The 17,037-nt window shown below is 35.3% G+C and overlaps 2 protein-coding genes and 1 long non-coding RNA gene across 9 annotated transcripts in view; 2 read left to right on the top strand and 1 right to left on the bottom strand.

Moving 5' to 3' along the window:
• Positions 1-17,037, bottom strand: part of LOC124879176 (collagen alpha-1(XIV) chain-like) — a 262,372-nt gene that overhangs the window by 6,961 nt on the left and 238,374 nt on the right. For all 6 annotated transcript variants that reach the window (XM_047383584.1, XM_047383586.1, XM_047383590.1 and 3 more), the window contains 5 exons: positions 3,307-3,402; positions 3,169-3,222; positions 2,147-2,200; positions 1,935-1,988; positions 1,244-1,315 (listed from right to left, as the gene is read on the bottom strand). In XM_047383584.1, the coding sequence (XP_047239540.1) occupies positions 1,244-1,315; positions 1,935-1,988; positions 2,147-2,200; positions 3,169-3,222; positions 3,307-3,402 (330 nt within the window). The remainder of the gene's footprint in view (positions 1-1,243; positions 1,316-1,934; positions 1,989-2,146; positions 2,201-3,168; positions 3,223-3,306; positions 3,403-17,037) is intronic.
• Positions 5,430-11,653, top strand: LOC124879179 (C-type lectin domain family 2 member E-like). The gene is made up of 6 exons (XM_047383608.1): positions 5,430-5,773; positions 6,835-6,954; positions 7,065-7,148; positions 7,278-7,405; positions 10,382-10,491; positions 11,070-11,653. Exons 1-6 carry the CDS (start codon positions 5,611-5,613, stop codon positions 11,194-11,196), a joined length of 732 nt encoding a protein of 243 aa, XP_047239564.1. The 5' UTR covers positions 5,430-5,610; the 3' UTR covers positions 11,197-11,653.
• LOC124879181 lies at positions 13,543-16,253 on the top strand. 2 transcript variants are annotated; one of them, XR_007040967.1, is made up of 4 exons: positions 13,543-13,792; positions 13,898-14,509; positions 15,296-15,405; positions 15,991-16,253. It is a non-coding gene; the product is annotated as an uncharacterized LOC124879181 (long non-coding RNA). The 2 variants fall into 2 exon arrangements; XR_007040966.1 differs by having other exon boundaries at positions 13,543-14,509.

Genomic DNA, 17,037 nt, shown 5'->3' with positions numbered 1-17,037 from the left:
CTTAATATGTGATTTGACCAATTAGCAAATGTACTAAATTTAAATGTTGGATTTCATCCACATTTTTTCAGCATTTAGATTAATTTACTTATTTTAAGGCACACACCTTAGCAGGGTCTAACCTCAGTACCCTAATTTCAAAATATGTAAGAAAGGTAAAGAAAATATGCGGCAATTTGTCCAAGACTAAATAACTTTTAGAGAAAATCAAAAGGGCCAAAAAAACCCAAAATATTCATCATTAGCCTTCATTAAACTGTGCTATCCCCTAACACGCACTGTTCTATATTTTTCTCCACTAAGTCCTCATTAGGACCAACAACTTAACAGTGGTGCCATAACTAGCTGATGAGTCCTCTCTGTAGTTCGCCCACGCAGCGATGATTACATGCTTGACAACATTTTATCAAAGCGATGCAAACTCATTTATCAGCAGCTTTTATCGCCTCCCACAGAGTCTTGTTTCTTATTTGGCGCCGTTATCAAAATACGGTTTTCTCTCTCTAAGTGATAATAAATGCCAAAGCAGAGCAAACAAAATATCAGCGGAAGATGTGCTTAATTCTCCTTAGAGTTTACCTACGTTGGGTTGGACTTTGCAGATTAGAATTTACTATATCCAGTTTTATCAAAGATTTTTAACCTGCTATTTCTTATGATATATATTAAAACTCTCTCTATTACTCATGAATTTTCATTAAGCCATTTGTGAAACCAGGACTAAGTCTTTAAAATGAGAATTACAATGAATTAAATATTCAGTACTGGGTGATCTAGGCTTAAACGTGACATAATGAGCTGTTCATGATGTAAAAAGAGTTGGTGAAAGGTTTTGATAGAGAAGCTGTCAGTACCGCTGTTTAAGCATAACACAATGGGTTCAACAAAATCTTTTCACAAAACGGTCTGAACTTAGATGTTTCCCTTTGTGTCATTTTGAATACCCTTCACTCTGCCTTTCAAGTCGGTGTCTGCGTGTCAAATACGATCATAGACCGACTGGACAGGAAGCCATTAGTCACCTGACTGGGCTCCAAGTCAGTCTGACACACTCTGCTAAGTTAGAATGACAGCAAATCCTGCTGCCTTTCGGCTGTTTATACAGTGCTACATTTTTCCATTAGTTTCCTCAAAGAAAAATGATGAGATCAAACATAAAACAATCTCTTCTCTTTGACAAATACAAATCCACAAGAAAAAGGGTTCATGAGGGGAACCAGGTCTATATAATCTCTAGACTCACCGGTGGTCCCAGTGTTCCCTGTTTTCCTTGGGCGCCTGTATTTCCAGGAGCTCCAGGAGCTCCTGGAGTCCCCTGAGCAGACAAAAAGAAGGAATCCAGCTTAATACAACGGCTTTGCATTACTGTTTTCTTTTCTGGATCTTATTAAGTTCTTTCTGCCTGTAAAGTGTTGATTCAGACAGCCAGTAACAGTTAACAAGGAATTGCCTCAGTACGAATCAAAAAAGCAACTTACCTCTTTATTTATCGTTCAAATGTTTTTAGTAAAAGTGGTCAAACTAAAACTATTTCAAGAAATACATTTTCAGACAAAACCAAATAGCAAAAAGAAAAGACGTATTTATTTTTTTGCAGAAGCAAACCCCAATCACAGATTCTGACAGGTTTCCACTTTTTTTAGTCGAATCTTAAATTAGCTGAAATATAAATGATTAAATTACATTTCAGAAATAAGTTTTTACATAATTTTTGTGTCTTTACTTGGAGAGACAGAAGCTCGAACAATACTTTTACTAGAGAATCTTTAATGTTTTGCTGCATTAAGCAGTTTTCACGCAAATCTATCTCTCAATGTTTTGCATGTCTATAAAGAAGGAAAATAAAACTTTCAATCACCCATATACATTCTTGCTACTTTAACAAGCTCATACAACTAATAGAGAAATGTTTCGCAGGTCTAATGATGACCTACCATAGTCCCTGGAGGTCCTTGTCTGCCTTGTGGGCCGTCTTTACCTACAAGTCCCTGTAGAAGTGAAAGTAGATGTTAAAGCTGAGATATGGTTAGAGTGTTTAATGTCACAATAATCATTTTTCCTTCAGTCTTCAGAATATTTTGAAGAATTCAAGTTGTTTCACATTTCCAGCACGGACATATTGTAAAACTAACACATGAGGACTCACTCTGGGTCCTGGAGGTCCTTCTCTTCCTACAGGTCCAGGTCTTCCAGGAACACCCTGAAAAAACCCCCAAAGGGGAGCAAATTCTCCACATTTTTCTATTTTTGCTAATTATATCAGCTATTAAACATAAACTCTAAAGATGGAAGGGATCAAATGAAGAAACATTTTAGCTTCTCATCCCTTAATGAGTTGAAATGGCACTAAGTTCACTGTTCACTATTTTATAAACTAAATCTCTGCACTAATACAATGAAGTTGAAGCTGAAAGTGGAAAAAACTAAAAGAGGAAGCAAAAATGAGCAATTTGCGAAAAAAAACCAGAACTCTTTCTTTGATCCTTAAAAATGTACAGTTGCATAGTTTTTTTTAGAAATTGGGCCAGTCTGAGTCAGTATCGGTATCTGACTTAATTTTGACACCATTCTTGGATTGGATCTTGGGCTGAAGTCAAGAGCGTTCTCTTCTTCTTATGGTTTCCTCCAGCAGGATAATGCACCAAGCTAAACTCGTCTCAGGTTTCCTAAGTTTCTTAACCATAACAGTGAGTTCACTGTACTCCAATGGCCTCTGCAGTGACTAGATCAAAATCCATTAGAGAACCTTTTGTCTGTTGATGTGCAGGAAATTTACATTACGGATGTACAACTACGTGATGCTAGTATGTCAATATTTACTAAAATCTACCAGGAATATTTCTGACACCTTGTTGCATCTATGCTAGGACAATTAAGGAAGTTCTGAAGCCAAAAGGGGTTCCAACCCAGAACAAGGAAGGTGTAACTAATAAAGACCCCGCTGTGTGACTGTAGGAATTAGGTTTATACAAATTAAGCCCCAGCAGAATTTAAAATTCATACATTGGGATCAAATTGGATCATCTGTGTAGTTTTTACTTTTATATTGTAGATAGAGTAGCCTTCTATGAAAAAACTGTCTCGTCTTATTGCCAAAACAAGTCAAGTCTGATTAAAAAATACAATAATCCCAAATTAAATGCTGGATGTTGAGAGAACAGTTGCTACCTGCTGTCCTTGTTGGCCAGCTTCACCTTTCTGCCCCAGCTCCCCCGGAGAGCCCTGCAGGTAACAAATCCAATTTTTAAAATCAATGTGGTCACACAGAGACTGTTAGCCTTCAGATAGAATGCCAGGGGTTCTTACAGGGGGTCCAATGATGGAGCGCCCACTTGGTCCTTGAGGTCCAGGTGGTCCTTGAGGTCCGGGTACACCTGTATCTCCAACTGGACCTGCGGGCCCCTGAAGAAAGAGGGAGAACACAAAAAAAAGATTTAAGTTCTACATTCTGAACAAAGAACAGCAACATCTCTGTTACGATTGTAAGTTGTTCAGTTAAATTTACTGAAACAGATTTATAATTAAATATCTTTAAAAAACTACTGTATGCTTTTATTTTCAAAAAGTTCGATTATTGTAACAGAGTCTTATACAAGTCTCTGTATGAAATCAATCCGTAAGATGCTGCTCATCCTAAATGCTGCTGCTGCCAGAGTCCTGACCAACACCAGGAAAATGGATCACATTACACCCGCCCTTAAATCACAACACTGGCACCCTGTTTGTCAACGGATATAATTTAAGACCAGATCGCCTTTTGCCAAAATAGATTTCAAAGTTGCTGATCAGGTCATCAGAGACCTCTTCACTCAGTGTTCCCAGGATGAGGAGTAAACAAGGGGAGCAGCACTTAGTTTCTATGGTCCTCAGCCCTGGGAATAACTGATTTGAAACCTGAGATGTGGAGAAACAGTGTATTTTAGAGCATTGGGTGATTTATTTTGTGTAAAGATTGTGTATGAGCAGTGATACACAAATAAACTTGTCCCTCAGGAAAAAAAAAATGAATAAGACACATATACTAAATATTATAAAAAATATGAAAAGGATTTCTGGTATCTTATCTGATGTGAAGGTTTGAAGCATGACCAGAGATGACCTGGAGGATGAGATTTGACCAACTGATGACTGAACAATCCTGATTGTGTACAGGCTAATAAGTAAGGCCTAAAAAGCTTCCGGCATGACTTTTTTAAAAAAATTAAATAACTGCCTGTCTTGCTCAATTAGCTAATTTAACAACCAGTCTTAGATATTCAAAAATATCTGATCTGATAAAGAAAAGACGCTCAAACGATGTCTGGGTTTAGATTTATGGTCACATTTACATGTATCATTGTACTTGAAATACTGAAAAAGCCAAGTTATAAATGAATTAAACTCTACATTTATAAAACAAAAAACAACATTTATGGTTAAACGTATTAATTTACTCATCATACATGTCTTGTTTAAATTTAACAACCATTTAAAATTTCTGAACACACTTTTTAAACTCCACAGATTCATCAACACAATCCCTCAACACTAAGTATGAGGGATTGCTGCAAAGTCAACGCCAGTGACTGTCCACTGTCTCTACATGCTCATCCAGGAGGAGTGAATGCTGCAAGTCACTGACTAGATGCAATCTGCTGGGTTTCCTTAGATAGAAAAACTTTTTATCCAATTTGAATAAATAACTAACTCTGACTGCACTGTTTAATTGTTAGGATTAATAGGAATGCATGTACCTGACTGTTCTGAAGTGCCTTGAGACGACATGTGTTGTGAATTGGCGCTATATAAATAAAACTGAATTGAATTGAATCAACAAACAGTTTCTGACTAATGCTTGAAGCTTCTTTAACCTCCTTTTCTGCTAACATCTAATAACATAAAAGGATGTGAAGGAGGAAATAATCGCAGTGATCGTTGCACATCACATCTACAGCGAACAAGTTTCACTGTTGCTTTTATTTGATTCATAGAAGGAAAATATATCATTTACCTGTATGTTGTGTTTTATTATTCATCATTTAACCAACTGTTTTATTTAATATTGACATTACTCAGAAGTAACTAACCTTATATTTAATGTGCATCTTTTATCTAAAGAAAATCTGCCCTGACACTCTCAGAGGAGAATCATCTTTCACAACCCTTTAAAACCACAGATATCATGTAATTTTAAAAATAAACTGTCCTGGCTTCAGAAAAACGTATATCTTGTAACTTGTAACATAAATTAGTAACTTAAAGTTTTTAAAGAAAAGTTTTTTTTATATTTAATAAAAAAATTGAAAAAAGGTTTTTTGTTTAATGTATTGATCCACTGAGCGATAAACCATCGGATATGTACGTGTTCTCCTGTGATAACTATCTCAGCACTTCCTGTTAAAACCTGATTATGACACAGAAACAGCAACGCTGACAGAAACCCCCAGACAGCAGCATCAGTAACCTGATTACTTGGATTTTAGGAGAACATTTTTTAAATCTACTTTGCATTTCAAGCCGAATATTTGAAATGACTTAGTGCTGCTAAACTAGAAGAAAACCTCACACATAAAACTACCACTGAAGTCCTGCGGAAGTGTAAAGGAATAATCTACTTCTATCCACCTTAAGATGGCTTGCAACATTTACGAGGACCCAGATCTCACCATGAAAGTGAGCTACAACAAGGGAGCGAGAAGAAAAGGGTGGGAGAGAGAGGAGAAAGTGGTCGACATCTACGAGAGCGCAGACATGCTGACTGGCCCTCGACTAAATCCCTCCAGGAAGGGCCGAGGTAGATTTTAATGGATGATCAATATTTCCTGCATTATTATCCCTCTAAACAATGGCAATATTTTAAATTACATCTATGCAAGATAATTTTAAAACTGAGAAAACAACAATAAATATCAGAGTATGATGACATATTAACAAAAATGTTTTATTATTAGTCTTCCGGGTGTCACTAAATATTTTATAATTAATCATCTTATCAAATTGTGCTAAAATCCACAAGAAAAGTAAATACCAGCAGAATATCTTTGGCTCAATGAATATTTATTACATTTGTATAAGTTTGTATTAGATTTTTTACATTGCTTCATTAAGCAACGGCTGTAGCTGTTCAACTATACCAGGATTAGTAGATAAAACTTTACAATGTTAATGTTATATAGACAACAGCCAGAGAATCTGTGGTTAGTTCTCCAAGATGTTTGGAACAACCTACCAGCTGAGTTCCTTCAAAAACTGTGTGCAAGTTTACCTAGAACAATTGATGGTGTTTTGAAGGCAAAGGGTGGTCACACCAAATATTGATTTGATTTAGATTTCTCTCTTGTTCATTCACTGCATTTTGTTGATTGATGAAAATCAATAATTAACACTTCCATTTCTGAAACCATTCTTTGTTCATACCTGCCTAAAACAGTTGCACAGTACTGTATATATTAGGTTTTTTTTAGCTTTGTAGCGGGTGTGTGCTAACGACAATGACCCCCGAGTATGTGTTTGCCTGCGTCTAACTGTCAGCCAACCAGGTCCGTAAAGTACAATGCTATAAGTACTATTATTACTTTTAATAACATTATTTAACAGGTTGAGGGCTCAGCCCTACAAGGAAAGTTGCAAAGGAGCAGGAAAGAAAAAGGAAGATAACTTTTTTTTCTATGTTGCCCCCAGGAATTACTCTCTGAAATGTTCCTGTTTACTGTCCCTCCCAAAAATGAAATGGGATTTTCGCCCCTGGGGGGGAACTATTTTGGCCATATAAAGTCAGCTGTTTGTAATTACAAACATTACATATTTTAGTTCTTACTTTTAAAGGTAAAAAGTCAAACTCCTCTATTTTTGTAGGAGCTCGGACTCAAAAGCGACCACCAGCTGTCCAAAGAAACTCGTACAAGGCTGCTGCACTAATTTTGGGCCTACTGTGCCTCCTGTTGTTGGCGGGGATTAGTGTGCTACTTATACTCTGTAAGCAAAACCTCATCTTTGAGTATTATCTCAGTAGTCAAAAATATTCCTTGATTAAAACTTTTTTTTTACATTTATGCTTACTGAATTGTATTTTTGACTTTGTGTAGATCTGCCAATTAGTTTGAAATCCAAACAACCCAATCTAACATGTCAGATCCAAACAAAAGAAAAACAGAACCAGAGCGACACAGGTAAGACATTTATTTGTTAAAGCTTTTTTTTTTTTTTTATGTGTAATATTACTTTCTTTTTAATGTGGTATTATATGATCTTCAGTACTTTGCAAGAAAACAAAACTAACAGTAAGTCGCTTTTTAAAGAATGGCAGGAGTTTCGTCTGTCACATTTTTACTACGCGTCCGCTGAGAAGAAAAACTGGACAGAGAGCAGGAAAAACTGTCAGAGGAGAGGAGGAGATCTGGTGATAATAAACAGCTTTGAAAAACAGGTAAGAGCATGACAATAATCTAAAAAGTGTTTTAAGATTATTCTGTTTTACAGTACGAGTTAAATCAGAAGTCATCGTGTTTTTCGAACACTACTCGCATTCTCAGAACCATTACAGGCGTAACAGTCTGATTGGAAGCACCAGGTTTAGTACGAAGTACGTCTTCGTACCAAACCTGGCGCTTCCAATCAGACTGAAGAATGCTTCAGTCACAAACAGCCACCCCATCATCCATAATGGTGGGAACACATTTATTTGTATTAGTTTAAGTGACAATAAAAATAATTAGATCAAGGTACAGTCAAAAGGTCTCCACACCAAAGAAATGCAATAATATCTGTTTTTGCGGACATGCAGTAGCTTGAAGATCTGGTCTACCACCTGGTGTTCAAAGGTGGCAGGGGGTGAATGTTAAACACGTTGAAGTAAATACCATTCACAAACCTTTTGTCTGACTTATAGTGCTATTGGCACTGTGAAGTTTAGACGGGATCAAACATTTGTAGTCATTATAATTTTAAAGAAAGGTTGCAGGTAAAACAAAGTTCACTCCAGCAAAACATGTGTACAACATTTGAAGATGCAAATTATGAGAATTCCTTTTTACAAAAAATGTAAACAATTTTGACCATTATTTTACATCAATCGTCCAACATGAGACTGCATCATGCTATTACTTAAGACGTGGAAGCAACAATCTTAAATAAATATGCTTAATCTACTTACTGATCAATCACAGTTTCCCATCAGAATAACTAATAATAAATAATTAAGGACAAAAAAATGATTTACAATTGTAGCCTTCAAAAATAACTTTTCTGAGAAATCTTTTGAAAGTAAAAGTGAATCACTTAATCTTTGTTGTTATGCTTGTTGTTATGCTTTGTTCCATCATTTTACTCTAATGGTGGAAATGCATCTCTTTTTGAAACCTTTTTTAGCTTTTTGAAAAGAAAATGTACGAATGCTTCTCAGCTCGTACTTACTCTCCCATAATAAATCTTTCACAGAAACTGCAAACGAAATTACTTTGCATTGCCTTATAAGTCATTAAACTTCATAACTCCGGGATGTGGAAACAGTGGATTTTTAAAGCTTTAATTCTTTCTGGAGTTCTAACTCTCACCAATGTATAAAAGACCCATTGTGCTAATTGTACACTCACCGGCCACTTTATTAGGTACACCTTGCTAGTACCGGGTTGGACCCCCTTTTGCCTTCAGAACTGCCTTAATCCTTCGTGGCATAGATTCAACAAGGTACTGGAAACATTTCTCAGAGAGTTTGGTTCATATTGACATGATAGCATCACACAGATGCTGCAGATTTATCGCCTGTACTTCCATGATGCGAATCTCCTGTTCCACCACATCCCAAAGGTGCTCTATTGGCTTGAGATCTGGTGACTGTGGAGGCCATTGGAGTACAGTGAACTCAATGTCATGTTCAAGAAACCAGTCTGAGATGATTCGTGTTTTATGACATGGCGCGTTATCCTGCTGGAAGTAACCATCAGAAGATGGGTACACTGTGGTCACAAAGGGATGGACATGGTCAGGAACAATACTCAGGTAGGCTGTGGCGTTGACACAATGCTCAATTGGTACTAAGGGGCCCAAAGTGTGCCAAGAAAATATCCCCCTCACCATTACACCACCACCACCAGCCTGAACCGTTGATACACGGCAGGATGGATCCATGCTTTCATGTTGTTGATGTCAAATTTTGCCCCTTCCATCTGAATGTTGCAGCAGAAATCGAGACTCATCAGACCAGGCAACATTTTTCTAATCTTCTATTGTCCAATTTGTGAGCCTGTGCAAATTGTAGCCTCAGTTTCTTGTTCTTAGCTGACAGGAATTACAGGAATGGTGTGGTCTTCTGCTGCTGTAGCCCATCCACCTCAAGGTTCGACATGTTGTGCGTTCAGAGATGCTCTTCTTCATGCCTTGGTTGTAACAAGTGCTTATTTGAGTTACTGTTGCCTTTTCTATCAGCTCGAACCAGTCTGGCTATTCTCCTCTGACCTCTGGCCTCAACAAGGCATTTGCGCCCACAGAACTGCCGCTCACTGGATATTTTCTCTTTTTCGGACCATTCTCTGTAAACCCTAGAGATGGTAGTGCGTGAAAGTCCCAGTAGATCAGCAGTTTCTGAAATACTCAGATCAGCCCATCTGGCACCAACAACCATGCCACGTTCAAAGTCACTTAAATCACCTTTCTTCCCCATTCTGATGCTCGGTTTGAACTGCAGCAGATCATCTTGACCATGTCTACATGCCTAAATGCATTGAGTTGCTGCCATGTGATTGACTGAAATTTGAGTTAACGAGCAGTTGGACAGGTGTACCTAATAAAGTGGCCGGTGAGTGTACATTTAATACTTAAGGTGCGTAAAATTACAAAAATTAAATTGCAGTACCTTAATTCACCAAGACAAACATGGAAAAAAACATTTAGTTAGGCGGTGCAGAAAAAAAAATCAATCTTAGATAAATTTAGTCTAAAGAATTCAGTGGGGCCAGTCTATGGTCTCCATGTGCATCAACAAACTTGTAGATGACTACGCAGTCAATTTACTGGTCTTGTTTACCCCATTATATTACTATCACAAATTTGTTATTGATAACTTTGCTTAGATCTATAATTTAGATAATCTTTCATGTTATAAAAACAGCTTAAAGACTGTCTTTCCATGAATAATACACGTCTACATTGACAGTAGCAACAGTAATGTTGTAATCATGTATATTATTTGTGAGCAATTGACTTTTGTCCTTGTTGCTTTCATGCAGTACGTTGCTTCACAATCTCTAATGTCTGTCATTTCAAATCAGCCTTCAATAAAGTTTTGTTGTAATTTGGCCTTAGATAGAATAACTGAGAGAATTCATCACATTAAGGGAAAGATGTGTATTGCCAAATAAAATTGTACATCATCAAAAATTATTTTCTGCTCTTTAAAATTATATAGAAGTTTATTCAAAGAATGAAGATACATGGAGATTCCTGGATTGGTCTTCAAACATCAGACAAATGGAACGTGAAATGGACGTGGGTAGATGGATCAGAACCAAGATATAGGTGAGCAGGTTTAGATTTTTTACTTCTGCACACAAGTTATGGTTAACGAATTAATGCAGACAGAAAATAACATCAACAAACATGAAGTTGGCTGCAACTTCCGTAGAGCATCAATCAGTTTTAAAACTTTCTGCAGGTTGATTAAAGGTTGTTGGATTGATAAGTACAATAGTGCAATTGTACTAATAATATAAGGAATATATTATATTCAATGATAAATATAATGGAATAATTAATTTATGAATATAATGATGACTGCTATTGTTTGTCTGTAATTTGAATGGTTTTCATGTATTCTTATCACACATTGGTCCTGTGTGCCAGTACAAAGTTTTTTTATAATAAAGCTGGACTGGATTACTATGAATTAATGTTACTCTGTTAAAATGCTGCTACTTGAAAGGAACAAAAGTCATTAATATTAAAGAAATCTGAAACTGACTCAAACCTCAGCTGCTAAACAGAAATTATGAACATCCTAGGAATTCCTTCCATTTCTAGATGTGCATAAAAAATCTTTCCAGCACATTCTGATGTTTTCTGGGTCTGACTGGCAGGGATGTGTTGATTCTTTACAGTGCCTGGAAACAAGGAGTAAATATAAATCCAGAGGCTGAGTCCAGAGGATATATTGATCAACAGGGACTATGGATGCGCAACAAAAATGGATTAAAACACTGGATCTGTGAGAAGAAAAATTATTAAGCATCTTGGTGACCTTCCTGCCTAACATATAAACTCATTATAGACATAATAGATCTGAATCTTTTCTCTCCATAGAATGAAATGTGTTTTCTTTATTATCTACCAAATAAAGCCAAACTTATAAACAATTGAAAGTCATTTAATTATGTAAAATGTGTTTAACATTACTCCTGCAACATAATGTGGGATTTATTTGACTTACTCCATCATTACATATGTTGTTTTAAAGTAATTTACAGGGAAGCAAAAGAACAAGGTAAAGACATTTTTCATTTAAAGTTAGAAATACCAGAAATAATAAGACTAACTGTAGCCACTATAAACAAAGAATTACTGACACCAAACTACATCCAAATTATGTTTTTGAGAAACAATGACATCAACATGAAATGAATTTCCAAACATTAGATTTTCTGATACATGAGAGATTTGTAAATCTCAAGGCGTACCAGCCACACCCTTCACCACAATATCAGTATTTATTTGTTATGATGATAAGGAGTAAAACGTTTAAATAAAATGAAAATGAAACTTAAATATTACTAATGTCTTATTTAACTACTGAACTTTGTTCTGTTTCATACATAGGATGCCCTCAGATTCATTACATTCAAATCCAGACATCTTTTTGAATATTTTTTAACATAAGACCACTGAATAGCTTGCAGAACTATTGTCTTTGCGTTTAGAAATGCTAAATTGGTTTGAACCTCAACTAGATTTCAATCCAATGCACAAATCTACAAATTTACTGAGATGTTGGATAAAACAACAACAATTTGCAAAATTAGGAAAAATCTAGTTAAGGTTTGTGTTTTTAGGCATCTTGCAAGACCCAGAACATTTTAGTGTTCTGTACCAAGCAAGCAAAGTTCATGTTGGGGCAAAACTAATGAAACGAAACCAGTAAGAAAAGAGAAACAAAAACACGTCACATTTGCAATAAAGATCATATTCTCAGTTTGAAGTGTTGCTTCTGTGCTAGAACGAAAATAATTCAGGTCAGATAAGGAAAAAGGAAAGTGCTTAAACACTCAGACGTTCTTACAATGCTTTCAGCCATTTTCCGAAGAATTACTGATGTTCACATTATATTAAAACGTAGCTCTAAATCAAACGTGTCACTGACCTTTGGGCAACAAAAAATACTGACTGATTTAGAAAACAATCCGAAATTCCTCATAAAAACAACTACCTTTATTTAATTTAACAGACAAACCACTGACCAATAAATATAGGTCAGAAAAGTGGTGTTAGCTCAGTGAAAACCTGATGTATTAAAATTTAATGCAATATTTAAATGGATTTGATTTTTAATGTGATGACGACTTACAAACGTACAAACTGATGTGGAGAGAAGAAATATTACCCAATGTATTGAGTGATTTTTCTGTCCACAGATAAAACTTTACAGCCTATGCTCATATTTTCCTGCAACATCTTCCTGTGAACTTCCTGTTGAAACCTGATTGGTTCAAAACTAGACTTTGAGAATTATCTCCTTGGCATCAGAAACTTAATGCTGCTCCCAGTTGTTTCCTTCTTAAGAAAATAATGGACGAGGACTTGAATTTTACAACAGCCACAAGAAACAGAGACGTATCTCCAGACAGTGGAGGGGAGAGAGTTGAAACTGCAGACACCTTGTCACACCTTAATGTTTGTCTTTTACTGCAGAATGAAGGCAAGTATAAAACAACTAAGATCGCATCATAAAACAAATAGATTTTGAGAAGATTCTCACGGATAAAGTATGTTGATCTTTGATGCCACAACAAAATATATTTTTGTCAACAGTTTGCAGCTTAAGTTACAATTTACTTTATTTTTCAGACTTCAACTTTGGGGTATTTATTTCTTCTTTTTTATATATTTATTATTTATTGCTGTTTAATAGATAGAAGCAAACATTTGTTGCTATTTGTAGTTTCTACTGAATGTTTTTTTTTGTTACTGAATTCCTTTCTTTACCATTTTCAATAAATATTTACTACTTTATAATTGTCACAAATTATGATAAAATTTTAAACATTATCCTATGGTTGAAAATTAAATTCCTGAATCTAATTTATTTCTTACTTTTACTTTACATATTATGTTTTACCTAATGGTCTTTTGCTATTTAGACCTAAAATTATTCAATTTGCCTTTTGAAAGTCCCTATTGTTAGTTTTTCCTGCTTTCTAAAAATGGTTTTTCGCAGCAACCATCAGTGCAGCACTTAAAGAATGATAGATTTTAGTGATACATCAGTAGATTTCCTACATGTGTTTAACTTCTATTTTAAACTAAACATTTGATTGTAGTCTACAAATGTGCTCTCTTTTTTTCTTAAACAATAAAGCTATAATTAATTATAAATAATAAAAGGGTAGCTAACAAACATGAGACGTGTCTTTACTCTAAATACTTTAAAGTGAATGCTTAGCATGGACAATTCTTTACTTAAATAAAATGTGACATGTCGATGTAATTTCATGTGTCATTTTGCCTTTTAAAGGAGCTGTCCAAAGAAAACCCTACACCACCATAATAATACTTTTGGGTCTGTTGAGCTTCCTGGTGTTAGTGGATATCGGCGTTCAACTCAAAATCTGTAGGAAAAAAGGGTTTTGATCTCATCTCATGAACCACCGTAACCTGGAAGAACAATTATTTTAACCCCTAGTTTCTTTTCCCATTTCTTTGATTGTTTCATTAGGTCATTCAGGTATTGAGAAACCAAACAAAACCCATTTTGAGAATCACACACAGGCACAAACAGGTGAGAAAAATCGATCAGTTTTAAAATATTTTCATGATCTGAGGTAAATTGAAAAATAACAAAAATTGACGATAAGTTTCTTGCTGCACTAATTTTGGGCCTACTGTGCCTCCTGTTGTTGGTGGGGATTGGTGTGCTACTCATACTCTGTAAGCAAAACCTCATCTTTATTTGATTATTATCTCAGTAGTCAAAAATATTTTATGCAGATCTGCCAATTAGTTTGAAATCTAAACAACCCAATCTAACATGTCAGAACCAAACGAAAGAAAAACAGAACCAGAGCGACACAGGTAAGACATTTATTTGTTAAAGCTTTTTTTTTTTTTTATGTGTAATATTACTTTCTTTTTAATGTGGTATTATATGATCTTCAGTACTTTGCAAGAAAACAAAACTAACAGTAAGTCGCTTTTTAAAGAATGGCAGGAGTTTCGTCTGTCACATTTTTACTACGCGTCCGCTGAGAAGAAAAACTGGACAGAGAGCAGGAAAAACTGTCAGAGGAGAGGAGGAGATCTGGTGATAATAAACAGCTTTGAAAAACAGGTAAGAGCATGACAATAATCTAAAAAGCCTGCAAACTTTACAAACTTCGTTTAAAGCATCCCTCTAAAACCAGGCTTTTATCAGCCAGCCTGAACACATGAGGAACTAGGTTAGGATTGGTTATATTCTGCCTCGTTTCAAATTACAAAGGAGTTTATTTAAAAAACTTAAGATACATGGGGATTTATGGATTGGTCTTCGGACAGTAACATCCAGAGAAATGTAAAATGACAGTAGGTAGATGGATCAGAACCAACTTATTGGTGAGCATGTTTAAATCTTGCCAATTATACTACATCCTAGTATATATGTATTTACAGCATGCTCCATACTTGTTGGTACCCCTTCGGAAGATGGGTACAAAGTCTCAAAATAAGTGCTAATAAAATTTGTATCATATCCTCAAAATGTCAGGTGCAGAAAAATTTATTTCTTTATTGGAAAAGAAATCAGTTTAATATTACTGTCACTACATGTTATAAAACAGCTTAAAGACTGTCTTTTCACCACTAATAAATGTCCACATTGACAGTAGCAACAGCAATGTGACAAACATGTATTTTATATATAAGTGACTGACATTTGTCCTTGTTGCTTTCATGCAGTACGTTGCTTCACAATCTCTGATGTCTGTCATTTCAAATCAGTTTAAAATAAAGTTTTGTTGTAATTTGGCCTCAGATAGAATAAATAAGAGGGAATTTGTTGCATTAAGGGAAAGATGTGTATTGCCAAATAAAATTGTACATCATCAAAAATTATTTTCTGCTTTTTAAAATTATATAGAAGTTTATTCAAAGAATGAAGATACATGGAGATTCCTGGATTGGTCTTCAAACATCAGACAAATGGAACGTGAAATGGAAGTGGGTAGATGGATCAGAACCAAGATATAGGTGAGCAGGTTTAGATTTTTTACTTCTGCACACAAGTTATGGTTAACGAATGAATGCAGACAGAAAATAAAAACAACAAACATGAAGTTGGCCGCAACTTCCTTAGAGCATCAATAAGTTATAAAACTTTCTGCAGGTTCATTAAAGGTTGTTAGATTGATGAGTACAATGGTGGCATAGTGCAATTGTACTAATAATATAAAGAATATATTATATTAATTGATAAATATAATGAAATAATTAATTTATGAATATAATGATGACTGCTATTGTTTTTCTGTAATTTGAATGGTTTTCATGTATTCTTATCACACTTTGGTCCTGTGTGCCAGTTCAAAGTTTTTTATAATAAAGCTGGACTGGATTACTATGAATTAATGTTACTCTGTTAAAATGCTGCTACTTGAAAGGAACAAAAGTCATTAATATTAAAGAAATCTGAAACTGACCCAAAACTCAGCTGCTAAACAGAAATTATGAACATCCTAGAAATTCCTTCCATTTCTAGATGTGCATAAAAAGTCTTTCCAGCACATTCTGATGTTTTCTGGGTCTGACTGGCAGGGATGTGTTGATTCTTTACAGTGCCTGGAAACAAGGAGTAAATATAAATCCAGAGGCTGAGTCCAGAGGATATATTGATCAACCGGGACTATGGATGCGCAACAAAAATGGATTAAAACACTGGATCTGTGAGAAGAAACATTATTAAGCATCTTGGTGACCTTCCTGCCTAACGTGTAATCTCTATCTGCTATGTTAAATCTTTACAAAAATATCTCTCTCCATTGGTCTTATTTATAAAACACTGAGTAGGTTCTATACTAAAAGAATAGAACCTAAAAGCCAAAAATGGCGTACGCCAAAGAAAATTTAGACTTATATAACCATGCAGACCAGCAAGCAATTTACATTTAAAAATAACAGCTGAATGTCAATGTGTATTTGAATGAACCACCTAATCAATGTTATTTCATGGTTAACAATGGCAACCACGGAGAAAAGAGCAAACAAACGCTATTTCACAGAGGCAGAAATCGATGTGTTGGTGAAGTGGAGAGTTGAAAACATATCATGTCTGGTAGCCACAGTGTAGGGAAAGCTGATGTATCGACTGGTCATCATCTTTATGTTTGCAGAATATATTCATGTGTGATCAATTTTCTCTGTGCTCCAAATGATGAAAAGGTCACTCAGGAGTGATCATAGGGTGAACACCTTCTTTCACGGCCTCAGATAACTTGATCAACATACACCCAGAAAAGCTTGGGTTAGTCTATGATAAATTTCCTTGTATGTGTTTGTATTTTCATTTTCCATTTTATCCAATAATTTAAATATTGGTTATTAAGTAGATGTATCTTCAGTGAGGTATTTTTGTAGATGTATTATAAAATGCTTCACTTCGCGGTGAGAGAAGATGCTCACTGCCTCCCCCCCTATATTGACTGCTACTACTGTAAAGACAACAAAATATTTACTTAAAATAAATCTACATCTAATAATGTATTTAAGCGCAGATAATATGTTTGGCTCCACCTTTAGGGGACCTTTGACAGAACTAATGCCCCTTTTTCACAGGATCTATTTAGGCCAGCTCTCATCAGCCAGTTTTACAAGCATTTCCATTAC

The sequence above is a fragment of the Girardinichthys multiradiatus genome, chromosome 13, assembly GCF_021462225.1.
Source record: "Girardinichthys multiradiatus isolate DD_20200921_A chromosome 13, DD_fGirMul_XY1, whole genome shotgun sequence".
Taxonomy (NCBI): Eukaryota; Metazoa; Chordata; class Actinopteri; order Cyprinodontiformes; family Goodeidae; genus Girardinichthys; species Girardinichthys multiradiatus.
The sequence above is the reverse complement of the archived record's forward strand: the minus strand, read 5'-3'. Positions and strand labels throughout refer to the sequence as shown.

Bases quoted from the DNA above. Each gene is read 5' to 3' on its own strand.
- LOC124879179 (XM_047383608.1), top strand. From the start codon at position 5,611: ATGGCTTGCAACATTTACGAGGACCCAGATCTCACCATGAAAGTGAGC. The intron at 6,955-7,064 runs GTAAGCAAAACC...GACTTTGTGTAG, and splicing joins TAGTGTGCTACTTATACTCT to ATCTGCCAATTAGTTTGAAA. The intron at 10,492-11,069 runs GTGAGCAGGTTT...GATTCTTTACAG, and splicing joins GGATCAGAACCAAGATATAG to TGCCTGGAAACAAGGAGTAA.